The 22,698-nt window shown below is 48.2% G+C and overlaps 1 protein-coding gene across 1 annotated transcript in view; it reads right to left on the bottom strand.

Annotated features, from left to right (window-relative positions):
- Positions 1-5,328: 5,328 nt before the first annotated feature.
- CLCN4 (chloride voltage-gated channel 4) overlaps positions 5,329-22,698 on the bottom strand; it is a 67,658-nt gene continuing 50,288 nt past the window's right edge. The window contains exons 12-13 of the mRNA XM_032391084.1: positions 16,790-17,006; positions 5,329-9,889 (exon numbers count right to left, since the gene is read on the bottom strand). Coding sequence (XP_032246975.1) covers positions 9,799-9,889; positions 16,790-17,006 — 308 coding nt within the window. The 3' untranslated portion in view covers positions 5,329-9,798. The remainder of the gene's footprint in view (positions 9,890-16,789; positions 17,007-22,698) is intronic.

Raw genomic sequence — 22,698 nt, 5'->3', positions numbered from 1 at the left:
GGTCAGCGGAGGGTGCGCAGAGGTTTCCCTTCGGGCTGCCCTGGTGTCTCGTTCTGCCACTCACGCGCATGCAGCCTGACTTTTTCCATTCCTTCTCGTGCTCGCTCTGGCTCTCTACACCCAGGCCTCATTTCCCGGAGGTGGTGCCTGGGCCAGGCGTGCGCGGGTACGTGTGCATGTGCATGCCTGTGTGTGAGTGCGTGTGTGTGTTCTGGTTTTAGCATCTTCTCTCCATCAACACTTTCCCATTACCTTAGACCAGTGGTCCTCAAACTTGAGCTGCACCTGGATCAGCTGGAGGGCTTGTTAAAACACAGGCGGCGGGGCTCTGTCCCCCAGCTTTCTGAGTCGCTAGCTCAGGGTGGGACAGAGGATTTATTCGCATCTCTAACAAGCTGCTGACTGACTCTGACGTTGCTGAGCAAGGGACTGGTTGGTTAGACCAGTCTGACTCAGAGACTAATCTGAGCTAAGGTGACCTGTCACGTTGTCGGAAAAGGTTCCTGGGCTTAAAGTCGCAAGAAGAGCCAAGGAGAGTATGAGCTCTAGTCGGACCACCAACTAGCTGTATGAACTTGAGCAAGTCCCTGGAGCCCAGGGGTTCTCTATCTTGACCACACTTGGGGATCAGCGGGCAACCTTTTCTAAAGGTGATGCCAGACCCCACCCAGGATGCACTGAATCAGAATCTCGGGGCATGACCCCGGGGCATCAGTGTGCTGTAAAAGCTCCACGGGCATCTCTCCTGTGCTTTACCCTCTCTGGGCCTCAGCTTTGCCCTCTGAACAATGGGTAGGATAGTTTTTACCTCGCGGGACCATCGAGAAGAAAAAGCATAAATATTAAAATGCCTTCATAAACAAAAAAGTGTGAGTCAAAGTACTTTCCCTGGCAGAAAACAGATTTAAATTTTAACAGAGGTCACCGATACCGCTGTTAGAGTCTCATCAGGACAGATTGTTCCTGGCACAAGTTAAGCTGTTGGAGAAACTTGGAGGATGGAGAAGCATTTGAACATGCTCATCTTATTCCACCAACACACACCTCTCTCCTTGCTTTTGTTTTGAAAGCATCTCTTCGTATTTTCCACCCAGTGTAAGAAAGCTGAATTGCTCGTGGTCGCTGTCCAGTGGGCTGCTGACTGACTGACTGACTCTAAGCCGGGGGCCGGCACACTTTTCTGTACCAGGCCGAATGGCAGGTACGGTAGGCTCCGCACTGTCTGCGGCCGCTTCAAAGCAGCCACAGACGGTTGGGAAAGGAAGAGGCGTGGCTGTGTGCCAATAAAACTTTATTTACAGAACCACGTGGCGGGCTGGACTCGGCCTGCTGTGCTGTAGCTTGAGAACCGTTGCTCTAAAGTGTCAAGGAAGACACAAAAGTGCTCAAAGTTGATTCATGAAAGCAACGGGGAGTCTTTTGAACGGAACGTGGCAAAGAGGCCTTTTCTCCTTGGGCTCGTGCGTGTGGGGCCGACGGTGGGCTGAGGGCCCGGCCGGGCACGACGCACCGCAGGGGGAAGCGCAGGCTTTCACTTCAAAATTACCCAGTTGGCGCCAGGTGTATGCCCGAGGAGGATGACCGCAGTCTTCCCGGGCGCGCGGTTAGGTTCTCCGAAAGAAAGAAGCCAACGCTCCCCCCTCCCTTGTGTTGCTGCTTTCTGCTTTGGGGCGGGGGACACTCCTTCCCGGGCACCCAGAGACACCCAAGCGTGTCCACCCTGTCTTTGCCTAACTGTAGACATTTGCACCCAGCTTTATGAAAAGCTCAGCAAAACTACCCCGAAGCAGGGTCCCTTTGTCCGCGCTTTGCAAATCCCAGGGCTCCCTTCTGCACCATTCGAGTGGGAGGGGACTGCCGCCCCGCCCCAGCCCTGCACACGCACCCCCTCGGCAGCCACCGGAGACACAGAGCATCACGCGGCAGTGCGGTGGTGAGCGGGACGCTTTGGGGGCTGAGTAGTCGCACTTAAGAGACCTCATGCCAAGCTGCTCTCCACCTCGTTTCTCTGGACACGCTCCTTCGGGGACACAATCACCGCAGCCACTGCTCCCTCGTCCCCTGGAAGTTCCCCTTAGAGAACAGAGAACTCTGGATCTTAGAGCTGGAAGTCAACTCAGGCGGTCTCGCGGCCCTGGCACCTAAGGTAAGTGCTCAAACCTCACTCTGCACACAAACCCCCACCCCCCCCCCGGGGAAAATGCAGATTCTGGCTCAGCAGACCTGAGGGGGCTTGGAATGCTGCATTTTTTTTTTCTGATGTAATAAATATAGAATTTATGATCATTTGGTTAAGAAACAGGGCTAAGGTTTATCTTCACCTATTAATCACAAGGTATTTGACTAAGATAGGAAACAACATGAAACTATTTAAGTTGTTAAACATTTTTTAAAAAGATTTTATTTATTTGAGGTGGGGGAGGGAGGGTGTGCGAGCAGGGGGAGGGGCAGAGGGAGATGGAGAGAGAGAATCTCAAGCAGGCTCCACACTCAGCGTGGAGACCCACTCGGGGCTCGATCCCACGACCCTGAGATCCTGAGGGCACGTACTGCATGGAGCCCTGGGTGTTATACGCAAACAGTGAATCATGGCATGCTGCATTTCTAACCAGCTCTGGTGACGCCGAAGAGGCCCGTCCCTAAATACCGTTCTGGTTACCAAGTGGAAGGTCCCAGCTGCACAGATGATGTGCGGGACGCCCATTAAAGGTGACTCACGTCTCCCAGGTCGTTCAGTTCTGCAAAGAAACTAAGAAGGACACTTCCTGGACCCTCACGCTCCCACCCCCATAGCAGTGCTCCCCAAGGACCGGTCTTTGGAACCCCGGTCCCAGGACAAAGAAGTTCCCAGTTAGTTGGCCACAGAATCCACTCTCGTCCTCGGGCACCTAGCAGCATCGTGCGCAAGCACGGGATTCCGGGAGCACTTTAGCAAGCGCGTCCCCACTGCAGGCGGACCTACTCGTTCTCCCCAGTGCTCTCCGCACAATTGAGACTCCTGCCCCACGGAGCAGCTGGACGCCTGGCAACTCCCCGGAGAAGGTCAATCACCCACAGCCATTGCCGGAAATGCTCATCCTTCTGGGGACGGACTGAAGTTTGAGAAATGTCAGAAAAGGAAACTAGTCCATCGAAAGGCAGCTAGCTCCAATTTCCGCTTGGGTTAGTATTGGCTGGAAACAGGTGGGGAGCCCCGAGTGAGTGTGAAATGAACACGGAGCCCCGCAGAAGGAAGGAATGTTCTACCAGCAAGCATCCTCTGGACTCGACCTGTCACAGGCAGCCTGTGCGACGGGAGTTTATGTATGTGCTTCCAATTTCTCTGACAGAATCTGTTTGGATTGAGGGCGGCTGTTTAATCTTTGGAATATGTGTTCCATAACAAATGCTGGAATCACATCGAAATTGCTCCCTTCGCTCTGTGAGCCAAACCCTGACTAAAGGGGTTTGGAAATCCCCACAAGGTGCTCTTTGCTTATTGCTCATTCGGAAAGAAAAGACCATTTCTTTAATGAAATGCAATGTTGAGGAACTGCCAAGAATAGATGCTCCCTATCTGCTTTCACATATGGTAGCTTCTTTCTAGCCAATTAACTACCAATGAACTGGGGACGAGCTGTAACAGGCGTGCCGGGCTCCCCCGCGCTCGGCCAGAGCACGTTGCCCCAGGAGGCCATGGAAGTTTCTGGTCCCGTCTCAATTCATGAAAGCCCAGGAAGAAGCCTGCCTGACCCAGACGTTTATTCGCGAAGCCATTCTGGTTAGCTCTAGCTAAGCTCCCAGAATTAAAACTGATGGGTTGTCACCTTTCGGACAAATTCTGTTTGTTCATTCTCCCCCTCTGGTTTTTAACTACATCGTGTTGAGGGGAAATAGCCAAGGCCCACAGAAGGCTGGTCTTTCACGACTTTTACTAATGAGACTTATTTCTACATTAACACTACACTGGAGAGATTTTTCTGTCTGGAGGTGCAGTGGTATTGGGTTTTATGTTGTCTGAAAAGAAGCAAGTTAGTCTACGGCCATACCACCCTGAACGCGCCCGATCTCGTCTGAAAAGAAGCAAGTTACACACAGTCTCGTGTTTCGTGAACTCTTGCTCCAAATTTTAAGCTAATCAATAGTTCAGTATCCATGCATATTTATGCTTTCCTGCTCTCCGAGCCGATACAAAGCTACAGAGAAATGGAATTTCTTACCAAGTGATTTCTTTTCTAATAATGTACCATTACTTTGGAGTCAATGAGGCTTTTTTTTTTTTTTTTTTTTTTTGACATTCCTTAAGAGATCTGAGTTTTTGTTTGTTTTGTTTCGAGTTTTTGGAAATGACTGCAGATAGAGCTGGAAAGAAGGCCAATTGGTTAGCCCGATCTGTTACTCATTTTAGGGGTCTTACAATTCAACTGAAAACAACATAAAATTAATTTCCAACTAAAGCCACCTGGAGGGCTTCATAATGTGAAATGGTCCATGCCAAGTGCCTTATGTACAGTGTCTCTTGTTGATTCTCACAGCCACGCTGCTGGTCAGGAGCGACAGCTCACTTGACAAAGATGGGATAATCTAGGCTCAGAGAGGTTCAGTCCCTTTGACAATGTCACACAGCCAAAAGGCAGTGGAGCTGGAATTCAAGTGCAGTCCTATCACTAAGTCAGCATGACTCCCTGAAAACTCACTATTGAAATTCTGTCAGAATGTTGGTTGTTTGCTCTTAGGGTATCATTAGGCCATGGAAGTTTCCAGGCAGGGCTTTAATACCACTGATATGCGCCAATGGCTTGACCGAGATCTCCAACCTCAACGATTCCCCCGGAACTCTGGACTTCAGTGTCCAACAGAGCTCTCCAATGCAGCATTTCGCCTAGTCTCGCCCACGTCAGTGAACGGCAACTTAGTCGTACCATTTTATATCCACTCCACCGGCAAATCTGTTGGCTCTACCCGGAAATATGTCCAGAATTCAAGAGCTTCTCTGGGACAAGCCTCCATCATAACTTGTGTATTTGAAATAGCCTCCTAGCCAGAGTCCTGACTTCCAGTCCCGCTATACAACAGCCAGAATGGTTCATGTACAATGCAAGTCAAAGCACGTCCTTCCTCTAAATTCCTTGTCTGTACCTGGCCCTGTGAAACTTGGAAGCATCTGCTTGTATTAGCCTCCCACCGAAGGAAAAACAAAACCAACTTCAAATACCCCCCACTCTCTCCGCAAGCACCATCCATCCCGCAGCCACTCACCCCTGGTGGGACCCCAGGAAGTTAGGCCTGTTTCCACCTCAGGGCATTTGTATTTGCTGGCCCCTGTGCTGAGGACCATCTTCCCTAAGCTGTCCCCAGGCTGGCTCCCTCCCCCAATTAGAAGGGATTCCTCTCACTGCTTCTTCTAGATCATCAAAGAGATGTGGGCATTCTCTGTGTTTTTTCCTTCATATTTTTGTAAAGTTGACAATTTAAAAAAGCAACTGGTAGGGAAGGACATGATTTAAGCTCTTGTGATTCCCGAAGTCATAGATTAAAAAGTTTGAAGCGGGGACAGAATGAATGTTAGACCATGGTCCAAGCTGTCCTGCCCAGCCTCTGTGCACGGGGCAGAAACACAGATGGCCCGGGGACAGTGGTCCTGCCCCATCCTTAGACTTTTTATAGCCCCAGTCTGAACTGTTATTTGGCCATCACCCACCAGGCTAAGATCAAGGGATTTTAAAGCTGACCAAACTGACATTACCATCTTGCGTGAAAATCTTAAGAATCAGTCTTTAACTTCCCCGGATACTTGAGCCGTCACCGGAATCAGGTTTCCAGAGGTTCTGCTGGGCAGAAACATGCTGCGAAATCAGTATCTCTTCCATTTACAACATGCTTCTTGAGGACTGTGCTTGTTTTATTTTTAAAAGTAAAGTTCAAACATTTAATTTTTAATAAGGTGCCAATGTTTACACAGAAGGTTACAATTAAAAAAAAAAACCACATTGCTATGTGGTTGTTCCAACACCAAATGCGAATAGATCTCATAAAAGTCTCATGTAGGCTCATTCCCAGCACACCTAGGACGGCAAATAAATAGTTATTACTGCACCGGTGAAAATGGAGTCTGGTTAATGTTCCCAAGTTACATACACATGCTCCCCCCTCCCCCATGTAAATCATTTCAAAGGCTCGGAGCGGAGGGTGATAAAACCCTGCCCACGTGAAATTAAAATGAAGGCATACTATTACAATTATGTAACTCGATAGTGCTCCTCCTTGCGTTTCTCATCGTTTCCAGCTCGGCATCTGATAATGAGTACTGAGCAGATTTGCACATGTTGATAATGTAAAGTAACCAGTTCTCACCTAAGCAAAACAAATTTTTCAGTTTCTGTGACTTCTTAGGGCCAAAAATAGATCTACTGAGATGTCTTCTCCTTCGTAAGGTTTTTGGGAAGTACTAAATAGAGGTCTTTGAGATTGCCTGGTGGTGAGTAACAGCAAACACTGAATAGTGATTTGCCTCTAACACATTTACCTTTCCATTAATGCCATGCGCACATCTGCAGTCCCAGGGGATGCGCTGAAAAACGCAAGAAATTTGAATGTCCCTTTCGGGATACTCTTTATTTGGTGTCTGTCCTTCTACAACACATTTCCTTCGTAGCAGAGAGGGAGAACAAGAAATAGGTTGATGTGCCTCGTCAGAGAACTCCTTTTCCATTCTTCATTTATGTTTATTTACGTAAAACACTGATTCAGAAAGAATCCAGAAAGTTCTACAAAAGTCTAAAGGCTTTGGTTCTGGAAAAAGATAAAAACACATTATTCTGAGAAATGTTTATTTTACTTCCACATCTCACTTCTACTCCTCTTGCTCATCAGATCACCAGGTAAAGTGGATGAAGTTCTACATGTGGACACAGCAAATACCTTCAGAATCCCTACCCGCGAACTTTCACAAGAGAGAGTGACAAGGAGCTCAGGAGCCTGTCCCCCATCGAGTTGGTCTGCGACCCCAGGCCAGTGGGCAAGTGGACCACAAAGGGGAGTTAGGGCTCTAGAGGAGAAAGGCAATCAACTCCCCCATCCTTGACCTTCACCTACCTGTCTGACCCCGGCCTTCTGTCGCCAAGAGCCCGAACCCCACAACAAATGAGAGGTTTGACTTATGAAGGAAAACAAGGTTATCTGAGTCAAGTAGCACTCAATGGTTTCCCATGAATCTGTGGACTTCTCTACACTAAGCACTGGGGAGAAGGACACAACACAACACCCCTCGGCGACCTTGGCCCGGAGTAAACTGTCCCTTCATCCCTCCATGGCCTCGGCTGGAGGAGGAGGAAATTCTGTGGTTTCACTGACCTTTGGCTATCTGTTCACTTGTTTTGTGTTCCCTTCTGAAGCTCCTTATTTCAGATAAAGGGCGTCCCGGATTATATAAATCCAGGCTATGACTAATAGTCTTTTGGGAGGCCACGTGGAAGTTAAGAGGGAACTACATGAAGCAATCTTTAAGACCTTTTAGGATTTAAAGTCCAGAAGAATCCAGCTTCACTTGCATGTGTTCCATGGAAACCCCAGTAACAACACTAATATTAGGATCTGTTACTCGATACTTACATGCCGGGAACGAGACACGAAGACTGAATTCTCTACTACTGACTGGTATTTCCACAATGAAGTGGCTCTTTGATATTAGTTTGGAGGAGGCCAACCAATCACAGAAACAAATCTTCCAGAGTTTGCCAGCATGGTCTGACTTAACTTTTTTAACCCAGAGAACATGTCAGTACATTTTCTTATACCAACTAGAAGTTTCTAGGTTTTTATTAGGGCTAAGAAATGATGGCTTCTGACTGGCAGTTCTAGGTCAAATCTGACAGAAGGGGTGGGAAACTATAAGCTGAGAAGAGAGTGTCTAGAGGGTTTAGCAAGAAAGAGGGTAAGGAGGACAGGAAGGACAACGACAGGGACACGATGATGGCACCCAATCCAGCGGACAGCATTCCCTCCCCAGGACCAACCCCCCTTCCTTATTAAGAGAATCTAAATCTCATTCAGAGAATAATGTGTCTAGCTAAAAACCTTCCTTCCCACATTCACATGCAGCTAGGGGGAGTCATGTGACAGAATTCTAGCCAACAGATGCAAGCTGAGCATCTCCGGGCAAGTTTCGCTTCCCTGATACGAGCCTTGTTACAGGCCTCTTCCTCCCTCTTCTTGTCTGAGAAGCAGACGTCCTACCTGGCAGCTCAGTAACCACCCTGTGGCTCAGAGGCAATGAGCTAGAGGACAAAGGATGGCAGAAAACAGTACCAAAGGGCATGAATCCTTGATGAGAATACAGAGAGAGCCGAGAGTGCCTGACCCCCGGGTTTCTCATTCAACTCTCCACCGTCTGTTGGATTTTTCCATTATTGGCCACCAAACGCACACCTGCTACGTCAACATCCGGTAACAAGGCTGCAAAGGGTGAGGGCCTCTCAGTGGGCTGGGAAGAGCCAAGACCGACGTGAGGGGCAAAGTGGGAGCAATCATACTCACACAGATCACACCGTGGACCTAAACCACAGCGACGTGCCTTCTCCCAGAAAAGGCCGAAGTCCTGACTAAAGAGATAAATGCACCATAAGTTCAATACAAAGATGCCCAGTGCTCAAACTGGCTATGATTTAACTCTGCCCTTCTGTGCTCTGCGTACGAGCATGAAAGTGCATGCTTAGACATTAAAGCCGGACGTTTCACATCCTACGGAGAAGATAATGGAACAGATTTAGAATCAATTTAGTATTTCTCTTGCAATCCATTTGGAGGAGTTCCCACTGAGACTTCGTATGCCTCACCCTCTCTGCAGCCATATTTAATAAGATCTGAAAGGGAAAGTAAGTAGTAACACCGGGTGGCCTGTTTTGACCCTCACGTACGCTATTTGGAAATTAAAGCACACTTACGACAAGCTGGCAGCATATAGGATATGGCCCATGGAAAGTGCTGGACTGCTCAATATTTAGGAATGCACGGGCAACAGCAATAAACAGGTGAAGCACATGCAACACGTCTCTGCAACACAACGAGCAGGTGTGTATACCCTCAAAATCAGGAGGAATCCCTTTGTGTGGGAGGAAATACGGGCAGCACTAAACATGCCAAGAGTTCATTATGCAGTCCCAAGATGCTGGTCTTGCACAGAGAAATGATTTCTTCATACTCATCACTGCAGGAGACCCTGGATGTTGGTTCGGAAACTGATGGAGAAGCAAAACGCTAGGCTGAGAACAGGAGCAAGAAATTGGATGGTCATGAGTGAACCAGCTGGCAAAAAACTTTCAGCTTTCACTATGTTCCAATTTAATTTCTCTTGTCTTTTCCAACAAAGTAAGTGCGAATATCTTTAGTCCGATTCAGTAAAATAGCAGCAAAACTTCAGGAACCGATAAATAAAAGATGCTAACGGGCCAATACTCCTTTGCCTTTTTGGACTCAAAGCTTCACAAACATCAGCCTTAAACACAAGGGGCAAACGTTTCTGGACTCAGTTCCGTGTCCTTGGACAAACCACATCGTTTACACCCACCCCCATGCCCCCATGGCAGTTAATAAACTCATTAAGAAACACAGCTGGAAACTCACAAGGGGTTAAAGCTATAAAAGGCCTACTCATTGATGTCTTTTTTTAAAAAAGGTTTCATCCTTCTTCCTTTCCAAACAAAGCTTTTGTTTCCACTGCCCCCAGCGTACAATCGTTCATTAGAATAACAACATATCATTTGTTTATTTCTTTCAAAATGACACAGTTGTGTTTTTCTCAAAATAAATGCCACCTTGTTTCTAATTAAACATGATGGATTCAGGGTCCTGGTTTGCCATCTGGGCCATATGTCTCAAAACATCCTTTTTCGTGATGATGCCAAGAAGTCTCCTGGAGAAGAAACAAAATAGAGAACAGGGGTCAGCTCTGCAATATTGACTCATGCCTGCCCTAACCCCAGGGCTTTTTCCACCTGGATGCACAGCGAGACATCTCCCAGCTTTCCTTGCAGTCGGGTGGGGACAAATGAGTGAGCTCTGGCCAACGGCATGTAGGTGGAGAGGGGAGATGCCCCTCCCGGGTCACCTGCACATTTCCTGATGCTGTCTCTCAGGTGGCAAGCAGAGGCAGAGGAGCCAGTGAAGGACTCTGAGGTCACAGAGGACGGACTTAGCAGCCACCAGATTCAAAGACCTGGGTCCTTGGATGACCATGTGGTGCAGAGCCCACGCCTGCTGAAACCCACACTGGATGTGACGTGGGGGGGAAATGAATCGCTCTTGTGTTAGGGCCACTAAGATGTCAAGCTTGTTAATTACAGCAATAAACCTACGATGACTAATACGCTCTCCTAAATTTCAAGACTATAATCAATTGAGAAAGGGCTTGTGAAAGCCATTGTCGAAACTGGACCACATCACAGAAATTGCAAGTATAAGGTATTTTAAGTAGAAGATAACAACTGGTCCTATTTTAAATCTATCATACTGGACGGGTAAAGTTTGACATTCGTATCTCTGGCCATACACATGAATGACCTCCTCTTCCAAAAGTCCACTGCTTTCAACTTGCAAAAACAAGGCCTCTTCCCAAGGTTCCTTATGTAAGGCCCCTTAGACTACACACTGCACAACCCCAAGGAGCGCCGTGCATGGACACGACAATGTAAAGAGGGCCCTGGAGTGTGTCGAACACACTGGCACAACTGTTCCCAGCAGCCCTTGCCTCAATCTCGATTTTATTAACTACTTAAATGACCACCTGCTGGTACAAATCATGTCCCCTCAGTAAAGTAAAAGGTTTGAAAGAAGGGGATGTGCACAGCTTCTTTGGAGAAAGAAAGTTCCACTGGCCAAACGAGTCTGCAAGATGCTGCTCGTCCTGTCACCAGCACACCCAAGAAAAAAAAGAATGAGAACTAACCAGTGTCAGGCTAACACTGGTATACTGTGTAGCTATTAACATGAGAGATTTCTACTCTGTATCTGTGTAAAATAATGATATGCCCCCACATCAGAAAACACAATCGTAAAACACTGTGATTTATTTAATTAAAGCCAAAGTAGTCAAAGTCATCTCCTGTGAAACAAAAGGGAATATGAAGAGGGAATGCAAGTATTCAGAGCAGTGTTCGACTCGGTTACTTCTGGTGAAATGGATGCTGGGTAGTGAAACTGTCAGGCTAGAATTCTGACTTCTTTGTCCCTGACCACACTGGACCTTAAGCAACCCTGAAAAAGTGATTGCTTTCTGGTTTTAGTTTGCCCATCTATGACCCTGGGGGAGACAGCGGGCACTACCTGTTCCCCTCTATCTCATGGGAACATCTGCAGGAGAGAGGAAAATCGCAAAAGGGGACTTGAAAAGCAAGGATGTCAAAGCGCTGAAAGCCTCACGACTCTATCGTGATGATCCAAAAATCAGGGGGAAATGTACAAAAGCGAGACAGAATTAGCAAATCGACATTCTGTAACCCCTAATATAATAATTAGTGTAGTCAATAATTATCCATGGATTCCAAAACCACTGGGTAAACGGTTGCTGGAAAACAAAAAATTCACCTGGCCTCAAAGGATCCCTCCACAGATTACGTACAGAGAGAAAAATGTCCCTTTACAATGGAGGGCTCTGGCCACCACCCCCTTATCTAAGTGGCAGAGCTTATCACCAACAAAGCTGGGAGAGCTGACATTGTGACATCATCTATCTAAGCATGTCGTCAGAAACCACTTCAACCAAATCAAACCACGGGGAAGCAATCAGATTCAGAATGTGAGACTACTGATCTGGATTCTTAAAAAAAAAAAAAAAAAAAATCTGTGCATAAATAACAAACAAAAAAAAAAGGCAGGAAACTGTTCTAGATGAAAAACTAAAGGGGCAAAACAACCAAATGCAATGTGTGAACCCTCAAAGAATTCTGGATTGAAATTTGATATGAATTGGATATTGAATGATATATTGGGTCATTGTATAGTTACAGTTTAGTGGTGATATAAAATAATTTCGCTAACTCATAGAAGACGTACGCTTGATTCATAGCTGCCAAGGTTTGAATGTCCTTCAGTAGGTGAACAGATACCTAAACTGTGGTCCCTCCAGACAATGGAATATTATTCAGCGCTAAAAAGAAACGTGCTGTCAAGCCATGAAAAGCCATGGAGGAACTTTAAATGTGTATCACTAAGTGAAAGAAGCCAGTCTGAAAAGGCCACATCCAACTCTAGGACATTCTGGAAAAGGCAAAAGTATGGAGACACTAAAGAGATCAGTGGTTGTCTGGGTCGGAGGGAGGGGAGGAGGGATGAAGAGGTAGAGCACAGAGGATTTTTAGGGCAGAGAAACCACCTGTGCGATACCAGAATGGTGGATGCAGGTCATTCTCCATTTATCAAAACCCACGGAACGTACCACACCAAGGGCGAACCCTAATGTTAACTAGGGACCTGAGTTAGTGTATCAATATCAGTTCATCAAAGGCAACAGATAAAACAAATGCAAGATGTTAATAACGGAAATGGAGGGGACAAGAGAGGGTATATGGGAACCTTGTACTTTATGCTCAATTCTTCTATAAACCCCAAACTGCTCTAAAAAATAGTCTATTAATTAAAGAAAACAAACCCTTGTGGGAGAAAAGTGGCCCCCTGAAAGGAGAGGGGTGCTGGTGCAAAAGGTTTTACCCTTTCTGTTCCATCCGTTTAGAGCTACTTGGCTTCAACCGTGTTCATATATTACTTTAAATACATTTCTAAAGTTTATCAAAACGCAGTAAGGTTGAAGAGGTCCTGTAAAACAAGACGCTGCTCCACTACACCGGCCAAGCGGAGTCGGGGTCCTGACTTAGCGCAGCAGCCATAACAAAGCACCACGGACTGGGTGGCTTGACCACAGAAATAACCGTTCTCACGGTCCCAGGGACTAGAAGGCCCAGACCAAGGTGCTGGCAGGTTTGGTTTCTCCAGAGGCCGCTCTCCTTGGCTCGCAACCCTCACGTGGCCTTCTCCCTGGGCCCACACATCCCTGTTGCCCGTTGCCTCTTCCTGTCCTTAGGACACCAGTCTGATCAGATCAGGGCCCCAGCCTGAGGACCTCATTTAACTCTAATTACCTCCTTAAAGACCCCATCTCCAAACCCAGTCATGGTGGAGTGTGGGGCTTCAACATATGAATTTGGGGGGACGCAATTCAGTCCACACAGTTGTTCCGCTGCATTTAAAACAAAAAAAAGGACAGTAAAAAGGCGAGCAACGTGTGCCTGTAATACGCCGCTAAGAGAGCTGGGGTCAGAGGAGAAATGGGAGGCAACGTGAGCAGCGGGGTCCATGGAGCAGGGGCAGCTAAGGGACGGTCCTCTGCGGTGGGCGGGGGGGGGGGGGGGCTTTGCTGCTGGCGATCACCAACTAGCAGACAGAGTCTCAACTGACACCACTCTTTTGTCCTTTGCCATTTTCTCCTTGAAAGCCTGGCTCGGGACCTTGCCCTCTAGAACACCTGGGTAACACCACCCAAATCAGATTATGTCCGTGTTCCCTAGTAGATGACGAGCTCCTTGGCTTTATTATTTTTTAGACACCTTTTGAGCCTTCGCCAGGTCTCAGCCAGAGACACCCAGAAAGAGGGTGATGAAGCGAATGTTACTTTGAAAAAGTAGGGCTTGTTAGTGTTTGCAAAGCCATGAGGACTCTATCTCACACGCGCACACACATACACACGCGCACACACACACACACACACACACACACATACACACACCCCTCCCATATCTGTAAAGTCTGGTCTTGTTGCCTTTCTTCACCCTGGAGCAGTCTGGACGACCTCCTATCTTAAAGCTCTGTAACTATAACACGGGAAAGTCAAGCTGCTCGCAACGCTTCTGGGGAAATACGAATTCAGAGCGCTCTTGGCTTAGAACAATTATTGCAAAAGAGAAAAGCTGAACATCCAGCCGGAAGGAGGCAACATCAAATCCAGCAGAGATCCTTAGTGGCGAGATGTGTCCTATTAAATCAAGTGTCTGAACTTCCGGCCCCTTTGGGTGGCAGTTCAAGTGAATCGAGGGAATGATAAACGGCCAATCTATGACCACGAACATATCCAATTAGAATAGCCGGGCTCTTCTGAGAAGGCCACCCCGTCTAAGTCCTGGGGGCCCACCTAGCAGGCCTGGGGAAAGCTAACTCAACCCCCCCCCCCCCCTTTGCCGGCCGAGAATCTCTGTGGGGAAGATCGCCCCCAAATGCAGGCTTAGCCCCCGGAGGCTCCGCAGACTCGGGGCCTTCGGCGGACAGAGCCTTCTGTGGCTCCTGGCGTGGTTTCACGATGACCTCTGGAGCCCAGGCCCCGAGAAATCCTGCAGACGATGCAGGTCCACAGGACGAGCTGGGGCTCTCGCCGCGAGCAGGGAAGGCACATGGTGACGGAATACATCAAAAACGCAAGCTGGCTCAAGACATGCCTGCCCTGGCTGAAAGCCCGAGGAGATGAAAGGCCCGCAAACAAGGATCCCCTTGCCAGCAGTTACGTATCAGCATCTGTGTTTGTTTAAAATATGTAGAGCGAGAGAGAGAGTGCGATTTTGTTTTCTCGCAGAACATTCGGAGCCAATTTCGGCACCCTGATCTTCACAGGAAAACCTCATGGGGCTGCGTGAGGTGTGAGCGGGCGTTAAGGGCAGAATTTCCTGCCAGAACTGGAAATTCCAATGATAACTGACATTGGATTATTATTTTAAAGGAAAAGAGAAACTGCTATGCACTTGAGACGCCGCGGGTGATCACAGTGGTATTTATGCCGGGCGCTGGAAATTCAGGTATGTAAATGGGCTAGAGCGTTTGGCAAAGTGGAGTCCCCGACCGGCAGCAGCACCCGGGAGCTTGCTAGAAATACGGATGCGCAGGCCCCTCCCAGACCCGAGGGATCGGTAACTGCAGTGGCCCCAGCACTCTGGGTTTAACCTACAGCTTTAATCCCCTGGGGGAATTCGGCAGCCCACTGAGTGCCTTTAAAAATCACCAGCAGAAGTGATCTCTAGCCCCAAACATGTATTTGTTGCTTACCGATTGTCCCTCCCATGTGCAACACACTCCCCCAGCTGCAGTCAGAGCTGAGGACACCTGTCGTGTGGGCCAGGGGTTCTCTGGGTCAGTGCGCACATTCGGCCCCTTGCACAGCCAGGACAGTAGGAAGGAAGCGAGTGAGTAAGGAGGGCTCACTTGGCTGTTCACGGGCACCTAGTCCACGGTCACTGAGATCCAGAGCGAGTGACCTTCTGGGCCAGTGAGTCTTCGTTGCAATGCGGGCCGTCCCATGCACTGCAGGCTCTCGAATAGCATCCCTGGTCTCTACCCACTAAGTGCCAGGAGCATCCCCTCTCTCCAGCTGGGACATCCAAAATCTTGTGGGGGCAAAATCACCCGGGGTTGAGAACTGCTTGGTTAAACTGGAGCATGGGCTCCGCAGTGTAAACGACGTTGGAGAGTTAAGGCCTCGACACAGTTAGGGTCTCCACAGCCCAGCCCACCTCCTCCCCTCAGCCTGCAGAGGAATACGCTGGGCGGACGACCCTAGCTTCCAGGCTACCCTGACTGAGCCAGTCTCCTCCTCTACCCAAGCCTCCGAAGCCGTGGGATTCGGGGTGCACCTCTGAGCCCAAAGAAGGGCCCCTGGGGCACGGCACCTCTCAGGCCATCACGAACCCTCCATCTTCGCAATGCTAGTTTCCTGGCTTGTGGTAACACAAAGCGAAAGTAATATTGCCTCGGCAGCGACTAAGCCATGGGGGCCACCAGATCTCCCAGCTCTTCGGGAACGGTTGTTCTGAAAACGTGCGGTTGTTCTGAACAGATCGCTGTATTAGGGAACAATCTGAGCAGAATGTGAACTTCCCATTTGCTTATGGGTCATGTCATCCATGAGAAATTCCAGGTGAATGCAGAAAACTGCCCCCAGCTGAACCCAGGGGCACAGGAATACAGTTGACCCTTGAACAACACGGGTTTGAACTGCATGGGTCCACTTACATGCAGAGTTTTTTTCAAAACATACAGGACAGTACCATAAATGTACTGTCTCGTCCTTACGATTTTCTTAATCACATTTCCTCTGGCTTCCTTACTGTACGAACACAGTATACAATACACTTTCAGACAAAATGTGTGTTCATCCACCGTTCGTGGTATCGGTAGGGCTTTGGTCCACAGCAGGCTACCAGTAGTGAGGTTTTGGGGGAGTCAAAAGTTCCGTGTGATTTCTGACGGCTCGGGACACTGGTGCCCCCAGCCCAGGGCGCCCCGGGTTCCACCGGACGCAGCTCGCAAGCTGCAGCCCTCACGGCACCCACTTCTACAAAAAACGTCGGCACTTCTTCAAGGTACAGTGATCTATTTATCGCAGCATTTACACAGCTCTTAACCATTCACCGTGCCCAGGCTGTGCTCCGTGTTCTGTCAGGTGCGCCCGGGGAGCGCGCCCTCGTCTTCTCACCAGCCTGTGCCCTTCGCTGCCCGCGTCTGCGTGGCGCCGGGACGGGGGGGCTTGCCCAGATCCCGTGAGAGCACGACAGGCTGTCCCTTCTCCCCGAGCCAAGTGCCACCCGGGGCGGGGGCGGGGGCCGCAGAAAAGCAGCCCAAATCCTTCTCCTTTGGCTCCTCCCCTTTTTGACTCAACCCTCAGCCTCGGGCCGCCAGCAGCCCCACCGGGAGGTTTCTCCCGCCTTCCCGCGAGGCCCCCGGGGACAGAGACCGTGACCCATTCATCTTGTTCTCCGCGGAGTCCGGCCAGAGCACTCACCCACTCCGTGTCACCAAGCACTGCCGGAGCCCCAGCTTCCGGAAGATGTCCACCACCGTCTCCATGGGGGTGTGGTCCGTGACCGTGAACGGGCTGAGGTTGAGGACGCGCCGCAGCTTCAGGGGGTGCGGGCTGTTGGCCGGCAGCTCAGGGGGCTCCTCCGTGAAGTACATGATGGAATTGCTCACGATGCCCTCCTGCCTCTGTCTGGCGTTCTCTAGAATGGGTGAGCAGAACGGTAAGCCACACAGAGGCCCTTGCTTAGCAACTCCCTCCAGCCCACACCCACAGGAACATACGTTTTCCCTCTATCCGCATCCTAGAATCCCACAGAGAAGGGGTTCAGAGGGCAAATGCCACGTTCTTAATGAAGGGCTTCAGCCAAACATCTGTGAAATTGGCATCTCTCTTAAGCTAATGCCGTGCGAGGGTCCCCCTGCTGTGACCCAATCGTTCATTGCCAAAGTCTTGACAAGTGGGTCTGAGCAGGGTGACTTCTTTGAGAGAATTTACTGCCTCCTCCTGGGCTCCGGGGCACCCAGAAGGCCCAGGGCCCTCTATTCTTGCTTTCCTAACACTCGCTCACCTCATCATGGGCTCAAGTAGGACAGGACAAGAAACCTCACTTAGCTGCCCAACGACCTCAGTAAGTTGTTTTTCCTTTTTTTTTTCTTTTCTTTTTTTTTTTTAACAAACTAACCTTTAACTGGCCCAAATGGCATTATGAATCCTGAAAGGAACAAAAACCAATAGGACCATCCCAGGCTCACAGCCCAGAAATGCAGCTTAATCCCAAATATGACCCTTGGGACCAAAGAAATAACTCCAGAAAAGCCACATTCCCCCCACCTCTTGGATCTCCTCTCTTAAAAATGGACCATTTTGTGGATTCCTCAAAGAAAGATAGTAAAACTGTTATGGTAACAATTAGCCTCTTTCTATCTGTAGGCAAGGACATGCAAAAGAAGCCGAAGAAAAGTAGGGTAACAGGAACTCATTAGAAATACAGCTTTATGCAGTACTAGAAACCCAGGCTATTTTAAGTCACACATGAAATAAATCCATCGGTCTCAAGATATTTCTCCAAGGCGATTTTCCTTCTGTTGGAATTTTAATCTTTCTTTTGGTTCATGGGAAAAGGTTAGGAAAAATGTACAGTGAGGCTTGCCTTAAAATGGATCCTGGTTTCTATAATACATTTCTTGCCTTCTCAAAGACTACTATTCACCGATATTGTTCTTTGAAAAATAAAAATCTAACTGCCTGCTCTAAGGCCGTTTATTGCAATAGAGTACTCTAATGGAAAACTGGCAGCATTCGGGGTCAGGCTGAGTTTGAAAAAGGGTCTCTGTTTAAAAGAGGAACAGTGGGCCCGCTGGGCAAATGCCGGCACATTATGTGGGTCAGGTTAAATGTAGTTACATCAAATGGGATAGGATTCAACCACAAATACCAGATGACGCTGAGGCACAACATGTTTTCAAGTGTGGATGCTATGTGATGCACACCGCACATTTCTCTCCTAAATCAAGATAGTTCCGGCCCAGAGCACCGAGGCGAGGAGGCAACCATCAACACGTACTTAGGCGCTGCTCCTTCTCGCAGACCGAGAATTCTCTAACAGCCCCATGTGACAAGAACCCATCTATTTCAACAATGAGGTCGACTGGATCAAGGATCAGTCTTCATCAGGACTGGATCAAGCCACAAACCTCAATCAAGAACTGAACACATGATTTGCTGAACCCCTCCTAAAACCAAATACAACTGAGTAAACTGTCGATCCACTTGCCGAAATAAATAACCACCATCTAGTTCCTCTGAGTCTCCTGATTGGGTGAGAAGCCCTGAATCTACCAGCAGCTAGTTCAGCGATTCCCTGCTCCCCAGTACGCTTCCAGGGCCTGGACAACGCCTAGTATGGAGTACGCACCCAAGAGCTATTGGCCATCTGCATGCATCAAGCAACAGGTGAAGGAAGGAGTAGTTCTACTAAACGTCAGCGGACTTGGTTCTGCCTGCCGTGTGGAACAGAGCCTATTTCACGTAGGAGACACCGCGAAGGGAAGCCCACGAGCTGTTCACTGCCGCAAAGAATTGAAGGCCCCAGCTCGGCTCAGAGCCAGAGATGTGGGCCATGTTCCTTGCTACTCCAAGAGTGGCAACTGCAGCTCTCTCTGGAAGGGCTCTGCCAGGCCTCTTTGGAACTCTACTATCAAGACTTATCTGAACGCTCCCAACGGTGGGAGCGGGGGTGCTACATACAGGCCAAAAGCTGACGAATGGAAGAACCAGCAAGAAAGCTTTTTGCCTCTCTGCTAGGGTCAAACATCTACTCCCGGTTTGGACAGGGAATCTCCATCGGTCACCACAATGCCTGCGACAAACTACAGCATGTACGCTCACAGAGAGCGGAGCCTGGCTCCTGCCCCGACCCCCCCACCCCGTCCTCCCAGCGACTAGAACAGTGCCAGCACACGGCGGGTGCACAAGAAATAGTTCCTGTAGGAAAGCTTAAGCCGACTCCCCACCCTGGGGATGATCCAGCGCTACAAGAGTGTAGACTCCCAGACCCCAGGGACTCAGGGAAGCCTGTGTTGGAAAAGAAACCCCCCCAAAACACCCAGTGTTTACATAAGTAGAAGACCCAAAAGATAAGAAGGAAATGCACCAAATATTAACCATGGCCTTCTATGCTGTTGGGAAAGTGGGTGCCTTTTTTAATTTTCCCTTTTGCTTCTGATTTCCCCAATATTCTATGAATATGTATTGCTTTTAAAAAACGGAGGCGCCTGGGTGGCTCAGTCAGCTAAGCGTCTGCCTTCAGCTCAGGTCATGATCTCAGGGTCCTGGGGTCGAGCCGCACGTGGAGCTCAGAGCTCAGCGCTCAGCAGGGACTCTGCTTCTCCCTCGCCCTCTGCCCCTCCCTCTGCTTGTGCTCTCTCTGTGTCTCTCTCAAATGAATAAATAAAATCTTCAAAACAAGGAGACAGGAGGATGGGTTAGCCCGGTGATGGGCATTAAAGAGGGCACGTTCTGCATGGAGCACCGGGTGTTACATGCAAACAATGAATCAGAAACTAATGACGTACTGTATGGTGACTAACATAATAATAAAAAAATTAAAAAAATAAAACAAGCAAACAAATAAGAATGTAATAAACTTCATTTTTAATTGTTTTAAAGGTCAGTTAAGCTGTTCTTAAATACAGGAGGTTTGTTATCTATTGTACCAGAACTAGCATCAGTGGCCCCAGCTCCTGAAAAATGAGGTACATTTTGTGAGTACCCGCTAAGGTACCTTCCGCTTTCTGGTGGACAATACGATGGCAACGCCAAGCACAGAGAGGGGAATTAAGAGTGCTGGTAAAGTAAATTTCACAAACTATGACAGACCAAGAAATTTTAAGGCCGGAAATAATCACATATTCAGGAAGCTATTCCCATGGCTTTTAGAGCAATGGTTCTCAACCGGGAGCAATGTTGCCCTGACCCTCAGGGGACATTTGGAAACTTCTGGAGCCATATCTGGTTGTCATACCTGGGACAGGGTGCTGCTTAGTAGCACCTAGTGGTCAGAGACCACATCCTACGGTGCACAGGACAGCCCCCACGGGAAAGAATGATCTGGCCCCAAATGTCAAGAGTGTTAAGGATGAGAAGCTCTACTTTGGAGTCATCACATTTTTAGAGAGAGAATACTCTATCATCCTGTTCATCAAAAATGCTTCCATGTAACAGATGTCATTAACTAAAAATGTTAAAGTGGAAAACTGAAAGTAACTGTAGTGGTGGTCAGTACAAAGAAGACGTGATAAAAATAAAATAAAAACTATTTAGAAGAACAACTAGATGATTTTATGGTAAGTTACAGTTTACTGCAGCACAGAAAAGTCCCTCTGTGCGTGTGTTTCAAGCCCCAGCAGAAAGCAGCAGACGACACCACTATTCTCCATGGCCTATTCCAATCATGAACAGCCCTCCCAGGAAGAAACCGCTTTATCCCTAAATAGCCCTTCCAACAGATCTGACACTTTGTTCAGTTCTGGACGCAGATCCCTTTCTGCAAGTAAGCATCTTCCACATGCTGGAGAACCATCATTAAATCATCCACCAGACGAAAAAAATGAGGGTTCCCTTAACTCCTGCCTGTGACTCTAACTTTCCATCCCTTTAATCATCTTTGCGGCTTCCCGCTGAGTCCTCTCTGAACCGCTCCTCACCTAATTGCAGAATTCAAGACTAGAAGAGTCTGAGCCCTGCTGAGCACAGAAAGAGCCTCATATTTGCAAACAGCACCGAGAGGCAAAGTCCCATTTACCGGGAATTTGCACATGGGTCACACGTGGCCCCATGTGTCAGAATGTGATGGGGAAGCGTGCCGCACGTCCTAGGTGGGGTAACCGCTCCCTAACAAGGACATCGGCTACGGTCTGGTATTCCAGAGGTGGTTGGAAAATAACAAAACATTTTCAGCTTCACGTGAGCAGTTGCTACAATTTTTTTTTATTTTAGATTTTATTTATTTATTTGAGAGAGAGAGAGCACAAGGAGGAGGAAGGGGCAGAGGGAGAAGCAGATTCCCCGCTGAGCAGGGAGCCCGACGCAGGACTCAATCCCAGGACCCAAGATCATGACCTGAGCCGGAAGGTAGACACTTAACCGACTGAGCCACCCAGGTGCCCCAGTTGCTACAATTTTAACATGATGTGTAAGAAAACCCCCTATTTGCCTCATTTACCATTCTTATTCAAATTATCTTGGTTCTACCTATCTATAATCTTTGCTCCTAATTCCCCTGAAAATGAAACTGGCATGAGACAGTCACCAGATAAATGCTAAAGTCATATTTCTATATTCATGAAAGGCCCCATAATTCTGCAAATACAGGTCACAAATTTCTCCACCAGGGTACCGGGACTCTGCCATTTCCATAGATCAGGGAAACTGCTTTTCTGACTGCTTAGAGTGAAACACTCCTTGTCTTTCCACAAACCGCGTAAACAGCAGCTTCTATACTTCCATCAGCCTGATGGAAAGCATATAGGTGTTATTTACACGGCGCGCTGCCTCTTCAGACATCCCAGACACAGCTTCTAAGAGCGCGCTCCGTCGGCAAGCTTAAATTTCTTCACAAACCGGCTGATGACAATTACTGCTTCCCACTTGATTACAGTAATGGGTTTCAGCAAAATTAGTAAGCTGTCTCTTAGCAGGTGTGCCCGGAGCTGCACAATAGGTAACGGATCCAGTGATGTTACTTTAGTTTTTAAATTTCAGCTTTTGCTTAAAAGACTTTAGGGACTGCATATATTTTTCAAGGCTGCTGATTACATTATTTTAAAACAAACCCAACCCTGCTCACACAACTTAAAACAAACCTCATTATTTATAAGGCAATATTTATGCCCAAAGGCACTTACCTGGTAAGCGACAGGACCTATAATAAAGACAAGCATCACTGAACACATATGCACAAACGTGCTATCGGGTCTAAAATACAAACCCAGTTGTTGCTTTGGGGGAGGTAAATACGTTTGAGCAACAAACTAAAATTAGAGGATACGGCTTACCCCAACTTTTTTTTTTATTATCCGAACTTATTTTTATAAAGCCTTTGATGAAGATACTTTAAAGATATTTGAAAAGCTATTTAACATGCCAAAGAGATTTTGGAAATTGAGAGGGCGCCTCAGAAATAGTGAACCAAGGGCAGGGATAAGCAAAGGGTCGTCTGGTGAAGGTGTGTTCCCAGTAGGGCGTGCGGCAATCCTATCCGGGCTAGTCCCACCCCAGCAAACTTCTTAAACACCCTGGAAGGCGACATACGTGGTAAAGTCATCAAGCGTCCACACGAGCCATGTCGTGGGCCCCAGCCGGCCGTGAGATGCCGGGATGGGGCGATCGCG

This window comes from Phoca vitulina, unplaced genomic scaffold (genome assembly GCF_004348235.1).
Source record: "Phoca vitulina isolate PV1807 unplaced genomic scaffold, GSC_HSeal_1.0 scaffold60, whole genome shotgun sequence".
NCBI lineage: Eukaryota > Metazoa > Chordata > Mammalia > Carnivora > Phocidae > Phoca > Phoca vitulina.
This window is presented reverse-complemented; position numbering and strand designations above follow the sequence as displayed.